The sequence below is a fragment of the Ptychodera flava genome, chromosome 14, assembly GCF_041260155.1.
Source record: "Ptychodera flava strain L36383 chromosome 14, AS_Pfla_20210202, whole genome shotgun sequence".
NCBI classification, from domain to species: domain Eukaryota; kingdom Metazoa; phylum Hemichordata; class Enteropneusta; family Ptychoderidae; genus Ptychodera; species Ptychodera flava.
The window spans coordinates 5,897,992-5,922,495 of NC_091941.1; the positions used below are offsets into that span (position 1 = coordinate 5,897,992).

Consider the following 24,504-nt stretch of genomic DNA (forward strand, 5'->3'; position numbering starts at 1 on the left):
GTAAATGTATGTACTGTTTTTCAATTGCAGGGCATTGACTGTCATGAAGGCAAGGCTGAAGGGAGCACAGAAAGGACATAGTTTGCTGAAGAAGAAGGCAGATGCGTTGACTCTCAGATTCAGACAAGTACTTGCAAAAATCATCGAGGTAAGTTCAGATGAGTTTATTTGAATTTTGCGAAATCAAAGAGTTAATTTCTAACCGTCATAATTTTCATGAGTACCAAGTGAATTCATGGACTGCAGTAATACAAAATGTGGTGTTACAGAAAAGCCAATGGTGTTGGTCTTCATTCTAAATATAGAAATTACAAGTGTCATAGAGTGGCAGTAAGAAAAATTTCAGTCATAAGGCTGCATGAATATCACAGTACAATAGCATGGCATGCATCACCATGAACCGACTGAGAATGTCCCTGCATTGGTGTTTGCGTCAAAAGTTCTTTAGAGATGTCTTTTTAAAGTGCCAGAGATATTTTTGGACTAATGGTTTGTGTTTACTGTATGTTTACATAAATATTACATCGTTGACTGTATAATGTAACAAAACAAATGAACCTAGATATGCTATGTTTGACGTATCTCTTGCGTAGTGCATTAGATATTGAAAATGGAATATTAATGTCCGTAAATGAGTACAATTGGTCCCTGAGATTGAAGAAGATGCCTGTAAAAAGCATTCATTTCTTTTGCAGACCAAAGTATTGATGGGTGAAGTGATGAAGGAGGCAGCATTTTCCTTGGCTGAAGCCAAATTTGCATGTGGAGATTTCAAGTGAGTGGTTATTGTATACGATTGATTTTCAGCAAAGTAAACTGTAGTTTGATAGAATTTCAATACCTAGTTAGTTCTCCGCGCTATGGTTTGATGTGTGAAACTTATTACTGCAGCATCATCCTAGACATCACAACAGTGCTTTTGATCAACATGTTCATTTTTAATGTGAGTTATATTATTCCATAGCTAAAGCTCACCATGATGATCATATCATAGCAAATACCAATGAATAATAGTGTAAACTGGAAATCATGATCGATCAGTTTATCTTTTGGCAGACAGCATAGAATCACATCGTTGCAACACACCTAACGGTGAGGCCTGACCTCTGAAGAAAAAATTCTTCTCAGTATAGGTTATATAATTTTAACACATGATAAACAAATTTAAAGATTTAATTGAAAGAAATGGTATGGAAATAGAACAAATACAGAAAACCCTGTGAGAGAGCTGTGGCACGGTTGCTAGAGAGATGAAGGCTCTATACACCATACCCCAAGGCAGAAAACAGTCAGTACAACTCAATGCTTGACAAGCCATACTAGTACTTTCATTTGCAATGCATTTCTTCTGTCTCCACAGTCACATCGTAGTCCAGAATGTCACCAAAGCTGCTTGCAAAGTCAAGTCTAGGAAAGAGAACGTTGCAGGTAGGGTTTCTCACTGTTATGAATGACATTTCCTTGGCAGTTAAGGTCTAGGAAAGAGAACGTTGCAGGTAGGGTTTCTCACTGTTATGAATGACATTTCCTTGGCAATTAAGGGAGTAAAGATACTCAAACAAGAAGAGTTCAGAAAATAATAACTAGTGAATAACCAGGTCAAGGAGTACCATAAGACTTGTTATTATTGGTAAAACAATCAATTAGACTTGAAAAATGGCTGTTGTTGAATGTGAAAGTACTGCTTTTTGTGTTGCTGTGTTTTGTAACTGTAAGAATACACATGTAGTTCCGTGAGACTTCATGTGGCTTTCCTGATGTGATGGCAGTATATCAGATTTATATGTGGAAAAACCATGAGCTGTTGAGGTTTGCTAGATTTGGTCTTGATCGCTGTAGGTTTCTATTCATGTGAGAAACTGTAGCAAAAATCCTGTAAATGTAATTTTCAAATACTTTCATTTGTCCTCTTGTGCAGGTGTAAACCTTCCAGTCTTTGAATACTACACTGATGGAACTGACTGTAAGTAACTCAATATACACTTGTCTTGATTAATGGTAGTATTAACAAGGTTATTATCCCAGAGGATTGACCTATCTGTTTTTTGTAGGGCAGAGTACTTCCTAGTGACCTATCAGTTTGCTATATTACTCATCTCATTGGCCAGAGCAGTTATACAATAAAAACCTTTGTGTTTTACATTTAGTCTATCAAATTTCTATTTGCATTTTAATAAAAAATTGCATTTTAATAATGGTGTCTGTTCTTGAAATGTTGAAATGGTGTTATAATTTAGTTCTTTTGGATGCAAATTGACTATTTTTAGGGAATGCATAGAGCATGGACAAGTGATCTACAACATTCAACTCTATCCAAACATGATATGATTTATCATCAATCTATTTTGTTTGCATTTACATATTGGATGATGTGTCATGTTTCTGCTGTCACAGAAGTCAAATAACCCAACTGAGTTGACTTACCCAATGGCAAAAAACGACTCCCCAAAGAAGAGGCACGTTTAACATATTACATGTATACATGTTCTTTACCATAGGTTATGAATTAACGGGTCTGTCCCGAGGCGGTCAACAAATTGATAAACTGAAGAAGAACAATGCCAAGGCTTTGGAGTTGTTAGTGGAGCTTGCTTCGCTCCAGACTTCATTTGTGACGCTGGATGAAGTCATCAAAATCACAAACAGGCGTGTTAACGCCATTGAGCATGGTATGTAGTAGTAGTAGTAGTAGTAGTAGTATTTTATTACCCAGAAAAGTAAAATACAGTATAAAAGGTAGCAACAAAGAAGTTAGAATAAGTCTAGATAGTCGAGCCTGAAGCCCAACATGTGAAAATTGTGGTGAAAAAATACGTATGTAAAGCTAATGAAGCCAATGAAGTAGACTTGCAGTAGACCCTAAGCTACATTTTTATGGCCTTTAGTACATAGTGTGTGTGAATAAGATTGCAAGGAATTCACCATGTGGAGAGTTTGTTATTGATAGCCACTCCGTTGAATTTATACTTACTGGTATCACTCGGGAATTACCGAAGGCCCAAACAATTGTTGGGGACGGAAAGCTTCAAAAGTGTCCACTTTGTGGAATTTTGCTACAGCACTATTATTCAACTGGTCAGCTTTGAATTCAAATGAGTACTCTGTCATAGTGTCAGAGGCTCTCATTGGTTGGTTGGGTGCTGCAACAGCAAGTCTGCCAATGTTTTACAGTCTTGACAATGCATGAGCCCTCAACAGAAATGATGTACATGCAACACAATGTCCTGTTCATGGTTCTGATAATGTCTCAATAACATAGATATTTTCTGTTTGCGGCAACAGTGATCATTCCACGCATAGAGAACACACTGTCATACATCATCACTGAGCTGGATGAAAGAGAGAGAGAGGAGTTCTACAGACTGAAGAAGATCCAGGAGAAGAAGAAAGCTATCAAAGCTAGGGAAGAATTAGAACGGGAAGAGAGGATGGCAGCTCAGGAAAGAGATGATAATGTTCCTAATTTATTGGACAATGAAGAAGATGAAGATTTATTGTTTTTATAACAATGTGAAGATTATTTCATGCTAAACTCAAAAACCTCAATTAAACATAAGATTATACCACTGTGATATTTGTAAATACTCCTATTATACAGTGTTTGAAATAGTGCAGTGTTTTGAAAAGGCAATCATGTTGTTATGAATTGATTTCAGAAAGGTCTACCCTGAAATTGTCTTGTTGAATCGCAGTCTTGAAAAGTAAAGGGAAGTAAATTAAAGGTTTTTAAAGAAGAGAAGGTTGAAGGGAAATACTGTAGCCGGTGTATGTATTATTTGTGTCCAGACATGTTGTTTGTACTCAATGTATCACTGATTAATGATTGTGTATGGATTGTGCGTGTCACCACACAGTGAATGACATGTACGTTTTGTGTTACCATTTTTAGGTAACAGTGCTTCTTTGACAGGTACGATCAGTTCAAAGCTTATAGTCTTCTGTTCCTTGGCCGATGGTATTTTGGATGACATTTCGGTTACCAAATTTAGGTAAAAAGCAGGTTTGGCACATCTAGGGCACTTGAGTTTCAGATTTTGGCAGACTGCTTGAACATCCAAGAATTAACAAGTTGACAGCACTGTGCCCATCAAATTTACCCCATAGGCCTTTGCAATATATCTGGTGAACTTTCCATATTTTGTTGTTTTAAACAGCTGGTGAGTTCACCATTCACAACAGGTATGGGCTCATATTTGATTGGTCACTGTATCAGAGGTATGGAGGGCATCATAGAGAAACACCAGATGATGAACCGCTGTGTATGGTGCTAACCAGTTTATACAGTGAACCAGCAATATACAGTGAACTAGCAATGGGTTTGCTATGCATTTATATAAAATCTTCATTCTCTTTCCTAAAGACGGTCATTCTTTTCTGCGAAATACTTGGGTATGGCTTTTGTACAGTGCAGTGGTGGTATGACAAATGTACAAATCTTTGTGATGTAGAAGTTTCTTTGTCAAATTTGTATTACTGTATCTTTCAGGGGTAGTTGGAAAAGAATATGAATTTGATGCACCTTCAGATTCCAAGTAAGACCTCTAGAGGCATGTTGCAAGAGGCATGTTATTGCTAAAAAACATGAAACAAAAGACATTTCTTGAAAATGAACTTTGTAACTTTTAATGTGCAATCATTGTTTATAGAGGAAATTCAGTGAACACTGTACAGTAGAAATTGCATCTGCAATATGTAGACCATAGATTGTTGGTAGACCTACATGTAAAAACTATAGAAACAAAATTCTAAGTTAATTGACTCTTGAGAGCCATCAAGTTAGTTTTGTGAAGTTGCAGATATCAGAAAACTTGCGAAGAATCTATGTCAATTAAATGTGTCACCATGATTTGACATCCGTAGTATAAAAATGTATAAAATACTGTTATGGAGAATAAACAATGACTTGATGCAAAGTCAAAATTGCTTACCGTTCGTTGCTTTTTTTTCTCCTATGCACTAAATTTGCATGGTTCTGCTTTTATTGCACATAAAAATAAAACACTCTCTATGATATTTTTGATAATGTATGTACAGTATGTAAAATATCAGACTTCCACATGCAACATGGAGATTATAAAATACAAAATCTTCATAAATGGCAGTATATGTCTGTTTGAGCTTTATGTTTATATTTCAACTGACAGTCATTGAAATTATCATGAGAATCTGCATCCTTCACATACTTGATGTCATTTATGTTGATGTATTTGTTTCTCTACATTATTTCATCTGTTCCCTGTTTCTGTAATATTCAATACCTGTGAGTATGAAACACTATGATATTACCACAGAACAATCTATTGTCAATAACCTGTTTCTAGGATCGATTCTGTATAAATGTCTGTATGCATTGACTACAAATTCCTGCAACAAGCCATCATGAATAGAGGCAAAGAGTTGGGCAACCAGTATCTGCTGATGTGCAGCGTGCTCGGAAGGTTATCTCTGATTGGTCGATTGTCACTATTCACAGCAACCTAGGGAGTCTATTTGTATTATTCAATTATAACGGTAAGATTCAGCCATCCAATTGGATAACAGTTTGACTGACTGTTGTACTATCTTCACTTTTTTTGTATTGTTTGTACACGCCATCTGACCTTACTCAGAACAGCATCTTGGCGTGTACGATCTCTGTCTTCAAGTCTGGAGCTGATGTTGAATGTCATGGTGCTGTCTTAAGTTTAATAATCTTTAATGGCAGTGTGTAACTAAAATACACTGCCTGTCAGTCAGTCATATCACATGCTTAAGTGTGGCTTACACTTCAGTACGTGTGTTTGGACTCCTCATAAAGGTACTCTATTTCTTTAAGTACTAACAGGTACTCCTAGCAAGTTCATTCCATGAACTGAGTTGAAATTAAAATTATGAAATAGTATACGTTTACCTGCAAGCAACCTTTGTTGCAGATGCAGATGAAAATACACGCACTTTTTATAACCTACAACAAGCTGTCATTCCATATAATATGCAATAATATGCACTAAAAAGTAAGTTCATGCAATTAGTCTCTATTGACCTATGAGTATTGGGTTTACATGCAGCTAGTCATCCCATTCATCGTCATCAGCACAGACTCCTTCATCGTCTGACTTGGAGGCCTCTTGTGCTTTCACCGCCATGATTTTATCAGTCCAGGTTCCACCAACAGCCTCTCCACCAGCATAGTTGCAGACATTCACATTCTCAAGGTTGATTTTGGTGATGGACTCTGAAAGTTGACCAAATGAAATATTCATATTCTCCATGTTTGCCAAAACTTTATTAACATGCAATATATCAACATATAACATGTCAGGATTCCTCTGGCAAGGTATCAGCTATTTGCTTCCAGAACACATGACGGCGGGAAAATGATGAGCTTCGTCAAATTTGCAATGTAATTTGCCAAGTTTGCCGTGTTGTTCCAATTGTTGTGGTGAAGACAACAGCTTTTGATCTTTGTATATACTTGCAATATCTTTCTCAGGTAATAACTTCCTTTCATACTGTTTTATAATATCTATGCATACCATCTTGTGAGTATGAATGAGTATAATGTTATAGTTTCAATACAGAAACTAAATAAATAAAGTGCTATACTTTATACTCCTACACCTGTTGAGACCAGTTTTCAAAGAATCAACCATAGCTTCTATTTACAACTAAACTAAAATGGTGTAATGAGAAGCCTAATTGCTCAAATTAAATAAAGTATTTCAATATGTATTTAATATCAACTACATTGTATATATGAAAAGCTACCTTTTACTTGTAGACTAGGCTCCTGTGATTTTGCATGATTTCAATGAACTCGGTCTCTGACCTGATGAGAGTTGTATTGAATTTCCCTATGTGAGGGATTTTCAATTCTGTGGCAGTCCTTGGTTGAAACATTGTCTTCTTGGCATGTCTTCTGAGTAACTGAATACACAGCTGTATAGACATGTAATCCAATTACAACCTACAAATTAATCTGGGATCTTTCCTCAGTAATGGTGTACGCAATGCTCCCCCAGTCTCAGAAACCTACATTTGGTGGAAGTGTAGCGTATCCCCGTACATTATATAACCAAGGAGAGGTCATAGGATACTTACCTATAAATGGGCCATCTCCCTGTGTTTTTAACCTGATATGCTGACCATCAACCAGCTCAATCTTTTCAATATCTTCTTCTTCTATCCAGAGTGGGACTGTGCCAGCAGGAGATTGTCTCTCTGTCAACTTTATCAGTTCAGGTTTCTTCAATACAGTTGCTGCCTCCTCTGGTGATAGTCTGTCTGTTTGACCTTTGGGGTCAACTCCTATGAACGAGATTTTGCCAGTATGGTCTTCATCAACTGCTTTCTTACTGATGATACATCATTTTGGTACAAGTAACCTGACTAATTGTGCATCAAAGATTCTCTCATCCTTTCAAATAGCCACTGGCTGGAAAGTAATTTCTGATCAATTAACCTTCAATATGATAACAATGAACCAAGCCAGTTACATTCTACTCCACTTATTAATTTTCAGCAGGATTATGATTTAAAAGTGATCAGTTCTACAAGTTACTCACTGTAAGATGATTGAAGGTAACCAGTGCTGACTTTCTTGGTTTCACTGAAATTGGGTTCAATTTCTGCACCAGCACCGTCGAACTTCCTCCGATGTGATCTCTCAATCTTTATATGCAGGACGTAGTATCTGTTCTGAAATGTTGAGCAGGTAATAGTACTGTAAAGGCATATGAATGCATATTCAGAATGTCGCTATACGGTAGTTGCAAGTTGAGTCATAGCTGAGCATTTTAAGGGATAAATGGGTAAAGTTTCATGCTGCATTATGTGTATGGATAAAATTGTATGTTTTTGTACTTTGCACTTCTTAATTAAAATATATGTGTGGAGGACATGATTTGCAATTTAGAATATTCACCAGTGTCACTGATTTGCATATTTAAACAGTTAGTTGACAATTCCTTGCCACACCTTGACGACAATGAGACATCAGACACATTAATTTTCATCTTGAAACATGCTGTGAAATGTGAAGGGTGATAAAACATCTTTCAGCCCTGGTAACAGAGAGAACAGATAATACAACAAAGCAATGAGGAAATTTCTATTACCCATCATGGCTCCCCTAAATAGCTGTGAGTGTACAGTACAGTTAGGTTGTAGTTGAATGCACTATATGAACATTAATACAAATTACAGGAACTCCAGGTCGATTAAAAGAAGGAAGTTATTTTCTTCTTGGCTTTATATACAGAAAACACTGCCAAAGCGTCCTGCAGTTTAGATGTGTACATTCGACGTTTAAATGCTCTTGGAAGTCCTTCAGTAATCGAAACCTAGTCACTAAGGATACTTGCAAATTCGATGAAACTGGGGAAGTTTCAAACTTCCTAAGAGAAATTCAATTTTATTTTCATAAACGATATCAATACACTGACAATTTTATAAAAAGTAAATCTAGAACTGAGTCACAAAAGTGTAAAACTAACATTTCATAAATACTCCACTTTTACCTTTTTTGTCGCAGAGTCTGAGATGATGTGTCGACTTCTTGATTCTACCGTGCCTTCAAGTAATATTCCTTTCCCACTGTAAAAAGCAAAGAGAACAATATCAAAACAAAACAAAGCAAAGTAAAACAAACACGGTTACTCTACCCATGGGGTAGGAAGTGAACAATGATGAAGTAAATGAGTTTCTGTTCAGTTCTGTCCGCCTTTTTAACAAACGTGGATTACCTTCAAATACACGCAACTGTGGAAGAGAACATCAGTGAACATAGTGAACTGTGTGCTTCGGAAGGACATGTGCGGAACAGGAAGTTTTGATAAGATCTCTTCCCACTAATACAGTTAATACAAATTACAATGGCATCTACAAAGTTTGCGGGTACAAGAATCTACAATTTTACCTCTGAAAATCACGAGGTTGCCATTGTCCATGGTATGAGTGGTTTATAACGGGGATGGATTGCAGGGGTTTGTTGTCGTACAGGCGACTCATTCCGAACTCGACTGGGCTTCTCGAATGTGATTGACTTGCACGTCACGACCAGTCCCCTTCAACTGTTCAAGTGACATTTAACAAATTTATTCAGACTGCACCGGAAGTGATTATCATGACCCATCACCATTCGTAAAAGGGGTGCTGATTGGCAGTGAGACATCACGACAACCAATGGTGTGCGAGTTTGAACAGACATTGATACTGCAGACAACTGCAGTTCAGTTGTCAACAGACTGCCGACGGAAAAGATCGGTGATCCAAGAAGCAGGCGACGCCACAGCCGAACCCCTCATAAAACTAGCAGTGATGAAAAAGTAATCAATTCGATAGGTCGACAAGAATGTCTTACACAAGTTACAGTTTCGTTTTATGTGACGAAGGCAGCAGCGTATACACAGCAGTCGCGGCTGTGCTGTCTGCTCGAGAAGACTGGAAACGTACTAAGGACCATAGACACCGTTTTCATCTGATGTTTGGCGAGAGAAACAAAGTGCCGTTCGGAAGGCTTGGTAAGTTGAGTTACATGTGTGGTTGAACATTATCTTATTACAGTAAAAAAACTCTATTTTGCTTTTGATTTTAGCGGTGTGTTCACATGGTCAGATCAGCTGTGGTGGGCCATAGCCCCATGCTGTGTGTTCCCGGCGTTGTTGGCCTATGCTATGGTGGGAGGCCGCACACAACGCAAGGAACACACAGCATCGTATGCATGACTATGCTCTGCTTCTCGTGATCACAGTCCCTTTGTGGTGGAGCATGGATGTAAAAAGAGACATCTATGGGTGGAGCCTCCGAGGTATTGTGTCATGACAAGGCGAAGTCATAATATAAAAAGAAGGTAACAAAAATATAGTAATATGTAAAATTCTGTAAACAATTCAAGTCGATGAGCTGTAAAACCATGCAGATTTGTTGCTGAATGGAATTTTTGAAACAGCTTGCTTTATGATGAAGGGACTGTACACCGTGTCACTCAGGTGGGAAGGATTCTGAGATGCTAACACCAACCATGGACGTAAACGTTCATGCACCAACTTACTTAGGTGTGCCCCCTTTAGGGGAAAATGGAAAGCATTAAACTTCATACTGTTTTGCCATTGGGTTACTCAAAATAAAGGTAAGCTAGTTCATGTGAAACAAACGAAAAGTTACAAGATATGAACAATTGTTTGCATAGAGCTACTGCTAATGTAAAAGTTAATTATATAAGGCCAAAAAAATAATAGGTTTGTTTCTGGTCATTGACATGTGGCAAAAATGATCCGGCGATGCGATTTTTTTTTCAATTTTTTTTAAATTTTTGGTGGAATTTGATACATTTTTCCCTTTTTTTCCATAGGGGCAAGTGAAAAACAGGAAAAAAAAGAGTTGACGCGCACACTCTGAAGTGATGCGGGCAGTGACCAGAAACAAATCAATTTTTTTGGCCTAAGATTCGAACTCCCTTGCACTGAAGGTAACTCTAATTGACTAAACATTGAGGTTACATTTGGGGAGTTTGAAAATTTTAAAACATGTTGACAATAAATTTTCCAATACATGTGATTTTTTTTAAGGTCATGAACCAGGAGTGAGACAGCTTGTCAACTATTACCGCGGATCAGGCCGGTTATGCAGGAAGACTACATTAGTCAACATTCTACAGGAATATTGTGCACCTTTGGACAGAGATCCATTCCAGTTTTTACCTCCATCATTTGTAGTCTGTCCTGAGAACAGTGAGATGCCCAGTGAGAGTGACACCAGTATGAGAGCAATGATTATGAGAAAGAAACAACAGAAAAGTGATGAGAGGGAGGCATTCTTTTCCACTTATCATGAGATGAAAGGAAATGGATCGGGTGATGTATGGATTGCAAAATCAGCTGCAGGTGCTAAAGGTAGGTTTGCTGTTCAGAAATGTTTCAGCAAATGAGTAATATTGAGTAGCATTATAATAAGTTGCTCATTAATAGCAGTACACTTAGAAAAGATAAATTCTAAAAAGGTATCAAAATTGCTTTTGCAAGCACGTATCTGATCAAATTGCACTTATCATCAAAAATATGTCTGGCGGTCCTCAATGTTTACAATGGTCCAACTTTTCAATATTTAGAACATTAAACAGCTTGAAATTGACTGCTTAAAATGAAGACTTCATTGCATCTTTTTTTTTCTTTCAGGTGAAGGAATCCTTATTTCAGACAATGCTGAGGAGTTGATTAACTTTATTGATTGCCAGACTCGGGCACATGTGATTCAAAAATACATTGAGAAACCCATGTTATTGGATGGCAGTAGAAAATTTGACATCAGGTTGGTAGAGATAGACTACAGCATTTTCACTGTGACAGTCAGACATGCTGTAATTATACAAGGATGGCTCTGGATTTCATTTCTGGCTTTGCACAGAGGGTTTTCAACTCACTCATGGCTAGTCAACAAAAAGAAATGGTACCGATATATGTCATAATGCAGTTCTCAGTGCTGCCTTCCTTAAATTAAAATTGACCTCGGAGATGTACTTGAATTTTATTATCAGGACAAGTAGGTAATTAGACATATAGGGTGATCAGTATCTTGAATACTAATTGTGATTTTATTGGTTGTCTTCTCTGCCTGCAGGTGTTGGGTTCTCCTGGATCATAGCTATAACATTCACCTCTACAAGGAGGGTGTATTGAGAACTGCGTCTGATCCATATGACCCTAGTGATTTCAAGGACACAACTGGTCATTTGACCAACCACTGTTTACAGGTATATCCATCCATCTACCGTCCATCAGCACTCAAGTCATGTGTGAATCAATAATGTCACATTTGTGAAGAAACTGTTTAACATTCATTGAAGAGATGTTTGTGTGTGAGACACCTGAACCAAACATGTATTGCATTTTACCTCAATGAAATTCAGATTAGCTTTATTTTGCTCATGTTAAGTGTCTTTGCAATATTTATGAAACAGATATTGAAATACTGTGACATACTATGCTATACAGAATCCAGGTTAGCCAGCCAAAATATGAACTGATGTGAAAAAAATGAACTGATTTAAATCAACCTCTTCTAAGATTATTGGATGTGAACCTTCAATTGTTGCATATTTTACTCATTAAACAACACATTTTCATTTTCATTTAAAGAGAACTAAAATAATGGTAAAAATAATTTTCATAGAAAATTGTAAAAGTGTTTGGACATCACTTTGTAATGTATCTTTTTGAATTGTAAGGATGCATTATATTTGTACTTTAAAATGGAATACGAGAGGAACCAAAAGCAGAAATTTTCAGAGATACATCTAACTTTGCATTTTTTGTGTTTTTTGTGTTTCATGTTTGAAGGAGGCACTCTCACCCAATTTTGGAAAATATGAGGAGGGTAATGAAATGTTCTTTGATGAGTTCAACAGGTAAGTTTGTTTTGCAAGAATAACGGGGTAGACAATGAAATGAGATTTTACCAAACCAAAGACAAGTCAGTCATGTTGTTCAGCATGTTGCATCAGGTTTCAATTCAATATTTAAAGTGTAACACTGGATTATTACTTATCATTCTGATGGTAATTTAATTTCAACGATGAACATTGGATGAGTTATGGTACAGGTGCATGGATAATGTAGTTTTCACTGTGTTTCACAGAGTTTCAGTGTAAGTAACAAACATTTTGTTAGATATAATATGCCAGCTTTCTCCTTTCCTAGGTATTTGCAAGAGAATTACCAATGCAACCTTGAAGATAGCATACTTCCACAAATTATAGTGATTATCAAAGAGTGTTTACAAGCCATCAAAGATGTGAGTGATTTCTTGTTGCTCGCCAGTGTGATAATCTTTCTCAATGCATCATCTTAAGGTGACAGAATCAATCAAGTAACATTGAAACATTACATGCCTGTATTTCATTCAATTTACTAAACCCTTAAAGGCAGTCTGCATGCCTAAGCTATGATTGAATCAGTAACTTATCTCTCCCAATCCCTTCTGTAGAGGTCTAACTGTGTTACAGAAAGCAATAGGGTTTGTCAAACAGCTGGTGATGAAATTATTCAATGTCCTCCATGATTACCTCAGTGGAGTTTGGTACATTGGATTGCAATAGAAAGAAATGAGGTAAACACTCCGATGCAAAATCTCATGATTCTGGCAAATATTTTGTGCCTTAATTTGATATATTTCCCTATCATAATTTTATTTGAAATAATTCTATCTGACCCATAACTTTTAAGCAGCCTCATTGCATTTCATCATTACAGTTGCACCAATGTTGTACAGCAAAGAAAGAAGGAGTATTTGAAAGGATGGATGTGCTTATTCTTTGCTTTTTGTGTGTAGGTTTACTGAGTAATTTTAATGAAAACAGCTTACAACAAATTTTCCTCAATCATCTCTCAACAGCAAATCAGTACAGATGGTTTAATGTACCAAAGTTTTCAACTGTTTGGGTTTGATTTCATGCTGGATGCAAACTTCAAAGTATGGCTGATAGAAGTCAATGGATCACCAGCCTGTGCACAGTGAGTTTTTACAGAAAAAAGTCACAAATTGAAAAAAATCATGAAAAAGGAGCTAAATCAAAAAGATAAATTATCAGGGGAGAGAAGACTGCATGTCAGTGATTACCATTCTGTCACAGTGATTATAGACAGAGGCCAAATATAACCAAAACAAACATAGTAAATAGTGTTAATAATATCTAGTATGGCACAAAACGTATTGCTTTGGTTTGTATTTATATTTTCCAGCATGTTTGCGAAATATTTTCACATGGTACTAACCTAGTTGATTTCTATGTGTTGAATCTTGATTCTGTAGGTTTACCCCAAACTTTAAAACCATTGTCTGTTGGTATTGAGTCTTGGCAACTTGTTTATCATTCGAACATACTTGATATAATTCCTAACAAAAATGTAAAGTAACAATTTTCCTCCACTGTTTCACTCACAGGTCTGTGAAATGTAAAATGCTCTTTACACTATGCCCAAGGCAACGCGATGGTGTATTTAAATCCATATGAAAAAAAAATGCTTCTGTGGTATCAGTAATTGGTGTCTGTAAAGCCAATACTTTTGTTGGTGAATTTTCCATACACTCATGCAATCATCAACAATTCAGACCATGTCTGATGTATTTCCTAGTCACGATGTCTTTTCTAGGTCCTCACACTCATCTGCTTGCAGAAACATTTGGAGTAATTTGTTTTGAATATGTTAAGTTTCACTAGAGTGTATTCATAAACATTTGCACCTTGTGTAAAGTGTGATTGCAACCTGATGCCACTATTACACAATTTAGTGTTAAATTTGATAGAAATGTGATAACAAGTGTCTTACTAGATTTTCAAACTGGATCTCTAGTGTTTTTGATAAAGGCGGTAAGCAGGGAAATGTTACCATGGTTCCCCAGTCATTTCACCGGGGCTCAACTCAGTATATCAATGCAATCAGATTTTGGGTTAGGGAACAACAGAAATGCCCCCAACCTGGGTAACCAGCATTTCCCCAATGGTTCCAATATCTAATATCTGGATGTTCTTTTCTTGCCTTCAGGAAACTTCTCAAGGGACTTGCTGAGGCTATTGTAAAAGTTGCCATTGATCCAGTGTTCCCACCAAAGACAGATGAAAAGTTGGATATCCAGCCTACCCTTTTTCAAAGATTAGATTAACTGCTTTAAAATTGCAAAGTATTGAAACTTTAAATCACCTTGACTTCTCACCATTTAGAATTAATCTGTACAGACTTACATATTTTGATCATGAGACAAAATTACTTATATTAAACTGTGAAACATTTTTAATTCTATTTGCAATATTTTCTTCTATAATTATATTGTAGACCATACATGTACTAACATTTCATTATTTATCTGTAAAAATTGCTGGTACTTGCTTATGCCTCAACAACGTAATAACAGTGGCAGACGTATAGCGCCCTCACAGTTCTCTTGAGTCTACTTTATGCTGAAATCAGATGTTTGCCTATTTGTACTATACTGTTGTATATAAAATATTTTTTAAAGCTTTGAGAAGAGTAAGGCTGTTTCAATGTGTAGATTTATATTTTGGCAATACTCAAAAAATTTTGCAGATTCTTCAGACTGTACATATATTTTTCTATTATACCAGCGAGTACTTAGCAATTTTGTTGATCATATAATGTACAAGAAAAATTAAGTTTTTTCCAAATATTGGTATGTCATATTTTCAAAGCAACATACAATGCAGAGCCTATTTATTTATATGAGTGTGTTTGTAAATTATTCTGAAATGCATTTTCTCAATGACATTTTTTTCACATACTGTGGTATCTTTACACAAGGAATAGGTTTTGAATTCTCTCTGTAAATGGTTTCAATTACATCATAATTTGACACCTTCATATCACCTTGAGATGTGTGGAAGTATGCAGCTACTAACAGTAATTGAAATACACTGAAGTAATTACAGATAATCTCAGCTTCATAATAGCACCTTCCTTTCTTGGCAAACACATACATTAAAGTATTGTCAAGCAAAGTTCACACAGCAGAATCAAAGACGCTCCGAAAAATTTTTGTTTGAAGAAAAGAAGCTGTTCCAATGGAGCTTGTCTATAACACTCAATGCTACGAAACTTTTAATGCTCAGCTTATTATTGGTGTACCAAAAGTTTTGCCAAAAATGTGATGAGCAATGCCTTCAAGGTTACACAGCACCCTCTAGTGGTATTGACTCAAATGTTTAGCAGAAACATCAACCAAGTATTTTTGAGCTATTGCTAGCATTCAGTAAATTCAGAATTAAGATTATCGTGTGGACTAAATATCAATGTTTGATGTGTGAATTATTGCATGCAATGGTAGTTTGCTGTTTAAATTACATCTTTGGAGAATGCGTTCAATAGGACAAGGTTGAAATACGGGGGGAAAATAGTAAAAAATAGCACACAGTCAAAATCATATTTTGAGAATGTTTTTCTCAAAACAGAAAAGAGTGATCAAACTAGGTTCTTGTGAAAGGTGGTGAGTGATTCTTGAATATCAATGCATTATGGATATTGGGATTAATATTGCAAAACCCATTGTACTTTGCATACGCAATAATGGCAGTACATGGGCATCTGTTGTTGTACAAATTATTTATCTGATAAAGGTATGTAAGAGAATTAGTGAAAAATAAAGTATACGCACAACTATTAAAATATACGCACAGCCATTTAGTGTTGTTACTGTTCTTTCAAATATTTATTCCTGTAATAAAAATTTTATACAAATGAAAGCATGTAATTTGAAAGCATGGGCAAATTGTGAATAATTTTGTTTTCTAGTTCTGGGAAAACCAGGAAATAGACTGCCTTACAGATGACAAACTGAAACAAAAAACCCTTCACTGAACTTAGAAAAGCTTTGTGAGTTGGTAATGACCATGAAAGTGACAATAATAAGACCATTTCTGAACACCAAACTATTGTTTCCAGAAACTGCATAAAATTCTATCTTTAACTTATTTATTTTCTCGGCAACAAATAGCAGTCACCAATAGGCATAAAATATGAAATCATATATCATAATAATAATAATAATGGAGTAAATAACTGGTTGTTGAGTAATACATGAATTTCAATAAGTGAAAAATAATGACAGGGTTTCATTCATTCATTCAGTCTTATCAACACAAAGAATAATATTGACTTTCATTGTGCAGCTATACCAACTCTTTTTAATTGGATTCACTTGGACATTGTTCACATGCAATTCTTTTTTTTGTTGAAAAATCTTCAAAAAGGCAGATTTTGTAACATCAATAGATAACATACAAATTATGCAAGCTAGTTGCACATAACATAATTAGAAATAAATACTTTATACATGCAAATGGGATAATGTAATAGGTTCAAGGTTATTGCTAAGTTTGACCAACGACTTCTGAATATTTTTTCTTCTTCTATTGCTTTGCTATGTGATGAGTTTGTTGACAAGTTGTGTAAGTGAATTCTCACTGTCAAAGATCCCAAATTACAATTAAATTCGAATACAATAACTTTTACATATTTGCAGTATTCTATGGTGGAAAAAACACAAAACATTCTCTTATTTATTTATCAAAAAATTTTTTCCCGATGATTGAATTCATTTACATTTTCATGTACAATTAATTAATTTTGAAGGAATATTTTTGAATATTATTCCAATCTGAAAACAGAAATGTGTCGACTATGAAAGGAACGAGTGTTCACTTTGAAATGATTGTAAAGCAGTAATGCTTGTTGAATAAATATTCTCATAGAAAGTAAAGAATGGATAGACTAGATCAGTGAAATGTCTGAAAGGGTGCTTGCTTGTGTATTTTGCAAAAAGGGCATGATTGGGGGAATTCAACATTACTAGCTCTAACACTACTTGACATCTGTTTACAAAGATTGTGATCCTTCAAATTGTGGTAGGGTCAGTGATAGATATGCATTACACAAATGTTTTCATGACTGCATTGCCAGGCAATCATAACTTGATCTGCAGTATTGGTGAAAATTGATTTTTCTGAAGATGTAACGAAATGGTGATCTTTTGATGTTGTTGAAGATAGGGTATATTATAGGACAACTGGGGTTTTGGCATATACTGTGCTCTGATGAAAGTTGGGGGGGATTGCACAGAATTGGGGGATGGGAAAGGAAGGAACATGAGAGAATGCCGTACATGTGAAAAATGAACTGCCTTATAAAGACAGACTAAAAAAACATCAATAATTTAGGCGACCAGTGTAAAATGACATGAATCAATCAGCAATGTAAATCAGAGATGTGATGTGGACAATAGGAGTGTGAAGAATGAAGAATTAGACAAAGAAATGGTACAGATGTGTCATAGATGCTAACACACTGTTTATTCACAATGAAATAATAGATCCAGTATCTAGAAGAAAGAGGGGGCATTTTAATGCGTTGATGAAACAGAAAAAGTAAATTACAGAAGGAAAGTCAGACTGTATACCAGAGAATATGAAGAAATCCCACCAAAGTAAGAGAGAGTCAAAGAGACATGATTTTTGATATGTGCTAGGCTATTGGACGGTAATTTGTAATAGATAGGGAAATGAAAATGTACATAAGATTTTAGTGAGCTAACAATATGTGATTTCTGACCTCTAGAAATCTACCAATTCTATTGCCTTATACTGACTTTGATGATTAAACGCACAGACGACATAAATACATTGATTACACACACCTCTAAAGCTTGGTAGAGTTAGCTCTATGAGTGATAGGTTACAGCACAGATAAAGAAAGCTAATGTCTAGTTTTCTAGTGTGATATTCATTTGAATATAGGTATCCTTTGCACAGAAACTGCTTCAGTCTGTGACGATGTGATCTCCTGGATTCTCAAAACAAACACAGTTCTACTTGCAAATAAACCAATATGCTTTCTAGCTTTGCCTTGTATAGCTTTGACAGGCCTTTGACAGATGGATAGGCTTATCCCTCCATACATCTCACAGCCAGTTTGAAGCCTGTCATTGCCGTCTATGTGGCAAGGCGAGTTGTTGGTAGATTTTATGAGTGAACATGAACAGTATACAGAGAGAAGCCAGCTCTCACATGGGTCAAACTGGTAAAAGCCCACGACAATTCTACTATGGACATTAAAATGAATTGTGTACAGTAAACAGATACAACTTCCCTACATGGGCACTTTCCTGTTAGAAAAGGTAAATTCCTACAAAATCTACAAAACTAATTTCTCTTCAATTTAAAAAACAAATTATTGGAAGACGTGCAGCATACTATACTGCCATTTAAGGCACCTCCTTTTTTAGTTAATATTGTTTTTATTTCTACAAAATTACAGTAACCCCTTGATTCTTTGAGCAAATCAAACTAACACTATATTTTTTTCTACGGATAAAAATATTCTCCTGCTATAAAAATTTCAAGAGTTGTTCTAATTTTACTGCATAAAGCTGAGAATAATTGCAGCACCAAATAATGAACAGAGATGAAAAAAGCCCCAAATGTACACAATTGCATATGTCTGCCACCAGCATAGTTTTTCAGCAGTAACTTCTTATAAAGACATGACGTCTTTGGTCAAAAAGGTGTAACATTAAGTACATAATCTTTCCTTCATCCTCATTATTATTATGATTATTATGTGTATTTTGCTAAAAGAATGTTGTTGTTGATTTTAACTTAGCCACGACAGTGGCACCCATGTAGGTTCCACTTGTATCCTGTTGATTTCATTAATGAGTTCATTGTACGCCCTTTCTTGGTCGGAGTTGATGAGCACGTAGTCAAAGTAGTGACCATGTGTATCCTCCATTTCGCGTCCCTTTTCAATCATTTCACGGAGTTCCTCATCCTGTGTGACAAGAAAAAAACAAACCAATGGTTAAAACGAATACCTCATCATTAAGAAAATTTGACCATTAACATGCCATAAACTGGATTTTTCTCATGAAATTTTAATACCCATGTAAAGAGATTTCGTTTATTGAGAGTGCTTGTGAAATTTTTGATACTTCAACATTTGCTGTGAATTAAGTAAAATTTATCAGAATTTCCTAAGTCCTAGTATGATAATAGTTATAATCACCCTGACAACTGAAAAATCTTTTTTTCGCTGTTATTACAAAACCATGTGAATGCCAGTCAATATATTCTGAACATCTCTGCATCCTTGAAGATCTTTTCAATTCAGAACGATAATAGTCCATCAGATGTCTAGATAGACTGAAAGGATCCGTCACTCAAGGGCGCCCTCACGTGAGAGATCTTTCAGTCTAATGTCTAGAATACTACAGAAATTCATTTCATCTGATTGAAAATTGGCAGTCTTCAAAGTGTTACAATACATGATATGGACACCACCAACGGTAAAGAGCAAATACTGAACTATGTCAACAAAGAGAAGTTTCTGTTCCAACACTAGCAACCCTGTGACACTACAACTGTATGTTAAACCTGGCTTATATATGGAATGGCAATATTAATTTAAAGATTAAACTCAGCAAATAAGTAGGCATAATTTCAAACTGGTAATGAAAACTCTCTATAAAGAGACACGAAGCTGAGCACCTCCGTAGCACTCTTATTCAGATTATAAGAGTAAAAGAAAACATTCTCTGCTCGGAGTCTGTTTCATACTAAAAGCATGACTTCACATAGGCTGCAGTTGATAAAGACGGCAATACACCAAAAATGCCCGGAGCAAACTCCCTGACATGATAGCAACATCTAGCATGAATGTATCTGGTGGTGACCTTTCACATGTCATCTTGTGAAATGAGAAACACAGCCCTGGGTATGTGTAAATGTGTAAAATAACACCAACTCCTACAGATAGTTATGTCAGAGCAGCTAATAACATAATCTTGGCAAATTTCCATCATCAAGGAATGACACTCAGATAAATTTTCATCCATACTTTTATCATTAAGTCAGAGTAATTTTTTACCTTGAGGTTTTCTCCTGTTTGTGCTTTCATGAGTCGTAGTCTATCCAACGATGGTGGTCTTACGAAGATTACGTATGGTTTCAGATCTGAATGTTTCAGAATTTTCAATGCCTGAGAGAAAAAAAAACCAGTCATATGTTATTGGTATTTCACTTTATAGGTGACCTGTAATGTACATATGCAGTGGAAAGCTTTAACACTGTGTTGAAAGAAACAATGGTCGATATGAAAGAATGTGATGTTCTGTCTTAAGACATAAACAGTGCAAATTGATAGAAAACTAGTTAGCCTTTGACCACGAACATAAAAGCATTTATCTAATTCTAAACCATGAGCATATTCTTTTTTCAGAAAACAAATTTCATTGCTGCACTGACTGAAATACACATAACTTTATTCAGTTGTGAGTAAACACATGCAAAACTTTCGATGTTTGCATTTCACACTTTGACAAATTGTTCAATGCTGATGCCTCCATAGCCATGACAGTGCCAGAACTTCACACTTGGTCTTCACTTGAGACCGTGAATATTAATTGAAATATACAAATGATGTACAAAACTCATTGTGAGGGGATGAAGGTCAGTTTCACTTTGATTATCAAATGCAAATTCACACAAACCATAGTCCAGACTATGAACAAACTAAATGCCAAGCTTGTCCGATGAAAATCCTGAATTTGTATGATACTCAATCACTATTCAGATTTTGTTTAAAAATGTTTGTTGCTTAAAAACCTTTCAGCTGTGTAATCTTACGACAACCAACTTGCAAAGTTAAAATCATAATTTCTTCATCAGATTCTTGCACTTCCAAATTTCATTCAGGGGAGAGGTTGTGTGGGGTCAAATGCAGTGATATTATGCAATGCACAAGATTTCAACAATCCACGGTCCCTTACCTGTGGGTGCAAATTGAGCACGCAAGATTTGCCTGAGTTCACCACATGTCGGATTGCATCCAGACTGGTTCCGTAAATATTCTTCTCATACTCTCCGTGTTCTACAAATTTTCCAGAGAGGATATCCTGCTCAAACTTCTGTTTACTTATGAAGTAGTAATCCCTACCATCCACCTCGCCTGATTTCTTGCTTCTTGTGGTATCTGAAATTTCAAATATATTTTTTTAATGTTTGCATCAAAATCCCTCAGCTAGTGTATTCAAACCACCCTATACTCTTAAAGCTTTATGGGTTTATAGGATTAGTTAAGACATTATTGCAGGTGGGCTGTCACTCCATGTTTCAGACTGGTACAGTCACTGTGTTCTTTGCACGTACAGTGACCTGATTATACCACTTTGTTGACCGACTAGCAAACATTAAATTCCTCACTGCTCAGCTGGTTATTGAACCATCTTTTTCACAGATAAGGATACGGCTGAGTGATTTCAGGGAATTGAACGCTTTGCTTGCCAAGTTGCTACTGTGGGTTGTAAGTTTAAAACCAATAACAACCACCTAGATCACCATACAAAGTGAAATATGGCTCACGGCATAGTGAGTAGGGTGATTTTACCCAAAACATTGTCGATGAATTTTGTGTTCACCTAGAGGACATTCAGGTGAATAAAACAGTGGGAGAACAAACAGTTGAAGCCATTGATATTATCTATTCACTGTTCATTGTTAAACATTTTAGGATTACTTTGTATTCACAAAATTAAACCTCAATCCACTATTCAAGTGTACAGTAATGCACTCATAAACATAGTAATGGGGTGTTCTGTAATGATGCAATATCAAAAACACAATAGAGTTCAGTCCCCTTTCACATCAGATGCCAAGGGTTAGAACACTAGAAGCTATTTTGCCTGCCCTGTCTTCCACTGTAATGCATTCTCTGCATTGTTAAGCAGTGTGACAATGCATATCATATTTCTTAATTCAGACAAAACACCCATGAAGACAAACAAAATAGCAAACATCTACTGACATGTTTCTTTCACTTTCAATCAAAATAGAAACTTAATATTGACTTTTTTTTCTTTTTTTTTTTATTTTTTTTTTTGGGGGGGTGCTACTTACGTGGAACAGCTTTAGCAAATTTGTCTGCATGAGTGTCGATTAACCTCTGTCTTAGCTCTTGTCTGCCTACGTTGGTTGGTCCTATCAGTACTATAGGTCTTAATCTGTTGCCACGTGGTTGGTAGAGTGCCACCTCTTCATATGTCAAAATTTCATCGACGTCATATTCTGGAAAAAGAAGCAACAAAGCAAATAAAAGCAATGTATTCAGCAGAGTTGTAACACATTCAAGCTCAGCGGAATATTGTGAGACCGCATTTCTATTTGCTATGAGGTAAGTCTTCCATTACGACCAAAGCTTGTATTTAGACAGAAGCTGACTGAATTTCTTTTTACAATACAAGTTGTTTAAATTTCTAATTCCCTGGATTTATATCATAATGCATGCATTCCAGTACGTAAGTTTCAGCTCAATGTCACTTTAAAATATTTACTTCAATTCACGGAGGTCCAAGAGATATTTGATGTGTTAAGAGGACATACACCTTATTTTCAAATGCTCATGTAATTTTCTGTGAAGTTACATGGATATTTTTCGGTGAGATTCTTACACATTTGCTAAAATTCTTCAAAACTCAGCACCAGCTAACTGCATTAAAATTCACGACTAAGATGATATATACTGTATAACAAACTGATAAAACTATTCTCCTGTGCAAGGGAAAAATAATTTTTTGGCAGTGTATCGTCATAAAACTTGTTTTGCTCCCTCCATATCACAGGGGTTCATCTGTTTATTGATATAGTGTGCGTGAATCTATGAGAGTGGAAAAAAAGAGTGAGAGACCCAAAGAAATAATGACATGACTTGCCGAACACCTTGTCTTACCTTCACTCTGATTTGCATTGTACAATACTTTCTTCTTCTTTTTTCTCTTCTTTGCACAAAACCATCCCCTCTTCTTGGTTGGCTCTTTGTCATCTACCAGCGTATGTTTCATGGCTTCTCGTCTGATTAAATAACACAATCATTAATCAACTGACGCACTGCAATCATCCAAATTAACAAACTGATGGTGGGTAATTTATAAGAACAATATTTTGGACTCCAGTCACATTGATCTGTCATACAATAATTCTAATGTGTTATTTATTGGCTTACTGACAATACCCTGCAGAGTGAAATGGTAAATTATTAATGAATGATGGTACAGTTGAGTCATAGTGAAAGAAAAACAACACCATTGTTTGACCTTTACTTTTAAAGTCAATTATGACAGAAGGGGAGACCTTCTGCTATTAATTTTTCTTGTATCTCTCTTGATTTCACTTATTCATCTATTTTTTGATATCTAACACTTGTCTCAAATGTGTGCCTTGTAACATGTACATAAAATCAATTGTTGGAATAATGGCAAGAAGAATAGACCCTTTCACCCCAATAGCCCTTCATATAGTCCAGCAACCCCATTGAAAACAATAGCCCTTTATACAGTCCAGATACCCTGATGAAAACAATAGTCCTGTATATAGTCTAGCTACCCCACTGAAAACAATAGCCCTCTATATAGACTAGCTACCCTAATGAAAACAATAGTCCCTGTATATAGTCTAGCTACCCCACTGAAAACAATAGCCCTCTATATAGACTAGCTACCCTAATGAAAACAATAGCCCTGTATATAGTCCAGCAACCCCATAGAAAACAATAGCCCTCTATACAGTCCAGCAACCCTATTGAAAACGATAGCCCTTTACACATCGTCCAGCAACCGCAATGAAAACAATAGCCCTTTACACATTGTCCAGCAACCCTATAGAAAACAATAGCCTTGTATATAGTCCAGCCACCTAATTGAAAATAATAGCCCTGTATACAGTTCAGCAACCCCACTGAAAACAATAGCCTTGTATATAGTCCAGCCACCTCATTGAAAATAATAGCCCTGTATACAGTTCAGCAACCCCACTGAAAACAATAGCCCTTTATATAGTCCAGCTACCCCATTGAAAACAATAGCCCTTCACATAGTCCAGCAACCCCATTGAAAACAATAGCCCTATAAGCTTATAGTCCGGCTACCCATTGAAAACAATAGCCCTGTATATAGTCCGGCTACACCAATGAAAAC

The 24,504-nt window shown here is 36.0% G+C and overlaps 4 protein-coding genes across 9 annotated transcripts in view; 2 read left to right on the forward strand and 2 right to left on the reverse strand.

Moving 5' to 3' along the window:
* Window positions 1-4,920, forward strand: part of LOC139149089 (V-type proton ATPase subunit D-like) — a 20,778-nt gene extending 15,858 nt beyond the window's left edge. Inside the window, exons 3-8 of the mRNA XM_070720638.1 lie at window positions 31-148; window positions 696-775; window positions 1,361-1,428; window positions 1,919-1,963; window positions 2,499-2,669; window positions 3,283-4,920. Coding sequence (XP_070576739.1) covers window positions 31-148; window positions 696-775; window positions 1,361-1,428; window positions 1,919-1,963; window positions 2,499-2,669; window positions 3,283-3,506 — 706 coding nt within the window. The 3' untranslated portion in view covers window positions 3,507-4,920. The remainder of the gene's footprint in view (window positions 1-30; window positions 149-695; window positions 776-1,360; window positions 1,429-1,918; window positions 1,964-2,498; window positions 2,670-3,282) is intronic.
* Window positions 4,597-9,099, reverse strand: LOC139149090 (arpin-like). The gene is made up of 5 exons (XM_070720639.1): window positions 8,897-9,099; window positions 8,499-8,574; window positions 7,545-7,677; window positions 7,081-7,287; window positions 4,597-6,214 (listed from the first exon to the last, which is right to left on the reverse strand). Exons 1-5 carry the CDS (start codon window positions 8,986-8,988, stop codon window positions 6,048-6,050), a joined length of 675 nt encoding a protein of 224 aa, XP_070576740.1. The 5' UTR covers window positions 8,989-9,099; the 3' UTR covers window positions 4,597-6,047.
* An 82-nt stretch (window positions 9,100-9,181) lies between these two features.
* On the forward strand, window positions 9,182-16,155 carry LOC139149086 (tubulin--tyrosine ligase-like). 2 transcript variants are annotated; one of them, XM_070720632.1, is made up of 8 exons: window positions 9,182-9,500; window positions 10,548-10,871; window positions 11,154-11,286; window positions 11,596-11,728; window positions 12,315-12,382; window positions 12,675-12,768; window positions 13,369-13,487; window positions 14,520-16,155. In XM_070720632.1, the coding sequence occupies exons 1-8, from the start codon at window positions 9,332-9,334 to the stop codon at window positions 14,635-14,637; spliced, it is 1,158 nt and encodes a 385-aa protein (XP_070576733.1). In that variant the 5' UTR covers window positions 9,182-9,331; the 3' UTR covers window positions 14,638-16,155. The 2 variants fall into 2 exon arrangements, with proteins under 2 accessions (XP_070576733.1, XP_070576734.1); XM_070720633.1 differs by lacking the exon at window positions 13,369-13,487 and having other exon boundaries at window positions 9,204-9,500; window positions 14,520-14,715.
* A 1,643-nt stretch (window positions 16,156-17,798) lies between these two features.
* Window positions 17,799-24,504, reverse strand: part of LOC139149082 (protein PALS1-like) — a 55,326-nt gene continuing 48,620 nt past the window's right edge. For all 5 annotated transcript variants that reach the window (XM_070720626.1, XM_070720625.1, XM_070720627.1 and 2 more), the window contains 5 exons: window positions 23,262-23,383; window positions 22,433-22,600; window positions 21,307-21,509; window positions 20,406-20,516; window positions 17,799-19,310 (listed from right to left, as the gene is read on the reverse strand). In XM_070720626.1, the coding sequence (XP_070576727.1) occupies window positions 19,134-19,310; window positions 20,406-20,516; window positions 21,307-21,509; window positions 22,433-22,600; window positions 23,262-23,383 (781 nt within the window). In that variant the 3' untranslated portion in view covers window positions 17,799-19,133. The remainder of the gene's footprint in view (window positions 19,311-20,405; window positions 20,517-21,306; window positions 21,510-22,432; window positions 22,601-23,261; window positions 23,384-24,504) is intronic.